Below are 1,258 nucleotides of genomic sequence, written 5' to 3' on the forward strand. Positions count from 1 at the left end.
CCGAAGTATATATTTTTTCTTTTATTAAACATCAACAAAGAATCACAACAACAAACATGAAGGACTTCTACAAACACATGAAGTATAAACACGGCGAAAACACATGTATGGCACTGAAAAGATAAAGTAAACTAAAACAGAAGTTAACCAAGCAGATGGCGCAACTTAAGTTCTTATTCGAATGAAGGATATATAACCTATTACCAAATCACTTCACAAACGCAATAAAGAATGTCAATATTAACACCACATCCCACAAACTTAAAGCACAAACCGAAAAAACAAAACAACTTTTTTTTTAAAGAAAATACTCAATATAGAAATTACGCAAACAAACATGAGTATTATAACTTCTAAGGGCCAGTTTTTCAGTGCATGGCCGTGGTTTAAACTAAGATCAGCCAATCAAATGTAAAGCAGCTGTTCAATTTAAACTCAGTTTACTTAAACTAAGTTTAAACTGGCACTGAAAAACTGACCCTAAAACCCACATACACCACGCGCAACAACAACTTAAATATAGTATAAGCGAAACAGAACTGTACTCTTAGCAATTAAAAAAATTGTTAGTTTACATAACAACTTTTGCCGTTTGCACTAACAATTGTGTGATTCTCTAACTCTTGCTTAACAGCGAAAAACAGCTGATTATCCTTTTTATTTAAAATGATGAAATGTGGCATCTCAGTCGAGATAAATGTCAAATATGCGAAAAGTACAAAGAGGAATAAGAAAAAAACCGTATTTCCTTCCCGCGGAAACGGAATTTTTAGCGCCAGCAACGTATTGCAATTTTAAAAGGTAGTATTTAGTTATTTTAGTTATTAATTGGAATTTACTAGAACTTCTTTCATTTTAGGATGTCTATCCAGCCGACGAAAAGGAGCCGTGCATCGGGGGAGCAGTTAAGCGCGATGCTTGACTTTCTGGGTGAAAATCCGAATGTGGCGAGCGGCAAGTTCCAGAAGCTCCATGGCAAGTTGGAGAACACCAAGAAGGGGGGGGCTGCCAAATCTGTGGAGCAATGGCAAAATGTAAGTATAAGTGATAAAGTACGAGCATTTCCGGAAATGCATTACTGCAAAACATCGCACCTCTTATTCCAAAAATATGTTTGCTGAAATCAGACATCATTATATACTTAAGTATAAAAATAGGTGCTTTGCAGTAAGGCATTTCCGAAAACGGCCTACACCAAAGAATAGTAAAGTATGAAAGTGTGTTTCTATTTTGCAAAAGGTCTGGCGCGACCTAAAAA

The 1,258-nt window shown here is 35.8% G+C and overlaps 1 protein-coding gene across 1 annotated transcript; it reads left to right on the forward strand.

Annotated features, from left to right (window-relative positions):
* The first annotated feature begins 636 nt into the window (after positions 1 to 636).
* LOC118732799 lies at positions 637 to 1,121 on the forward strand. Its single transcript, XM_036461909.1, has 2 exons — positions 637 to 801; positions 860 to 1,121. The coding sequence occupies exons 1-2, from the start codon at positions 698 to 700 to the stop codon at positions 1,119 to 1,121; spliced, it is 366 nt and encodes a 121-aa protein (XP_036317802.1). The 5' UTR covers positions 637 to 697.
* The last annotated feature ends 137 nt before the right edge of the window (positions 1,122 to 1,258 follow it).

The sequence above is a fragment of the Rhagoletis pomonella genome, unplaced genomic scaffold (assembly GCF_013731165.1).
Source record: "Rhagoletis pomonella isolate Grant_MI unplaced genomic scaffold, Rhpom_1.0 Rhpom_scaffold_28747, whole genome shotgun sequence".
Classification (NCBI taxonomy): domain Eukaryota; kingdom Metazoa; phylum Arthropoda; class Insecta; order Diptera; family Tephritidae; genus Rhagoletis; species Rhagoletis pomonella.

What these genes read in the sequence shown, in the direction of transcription:
- LOC118732799 (XM_036461909.1), top strand. Translation starts at nt 698, where the DNA reads ATGTCAAATATGCGAAAAGTACAAAGAGGAATAAGAAAAAAACCGTAT. An exon ending in ACGTATTGCAATTTTAAAAG is followed by an intron (nt 802 to 859) that starts GTAGTATTTAGT and finishes CTTTCATTTTAG; the next exon opens with GATGTCTATCCAGCCGACGA.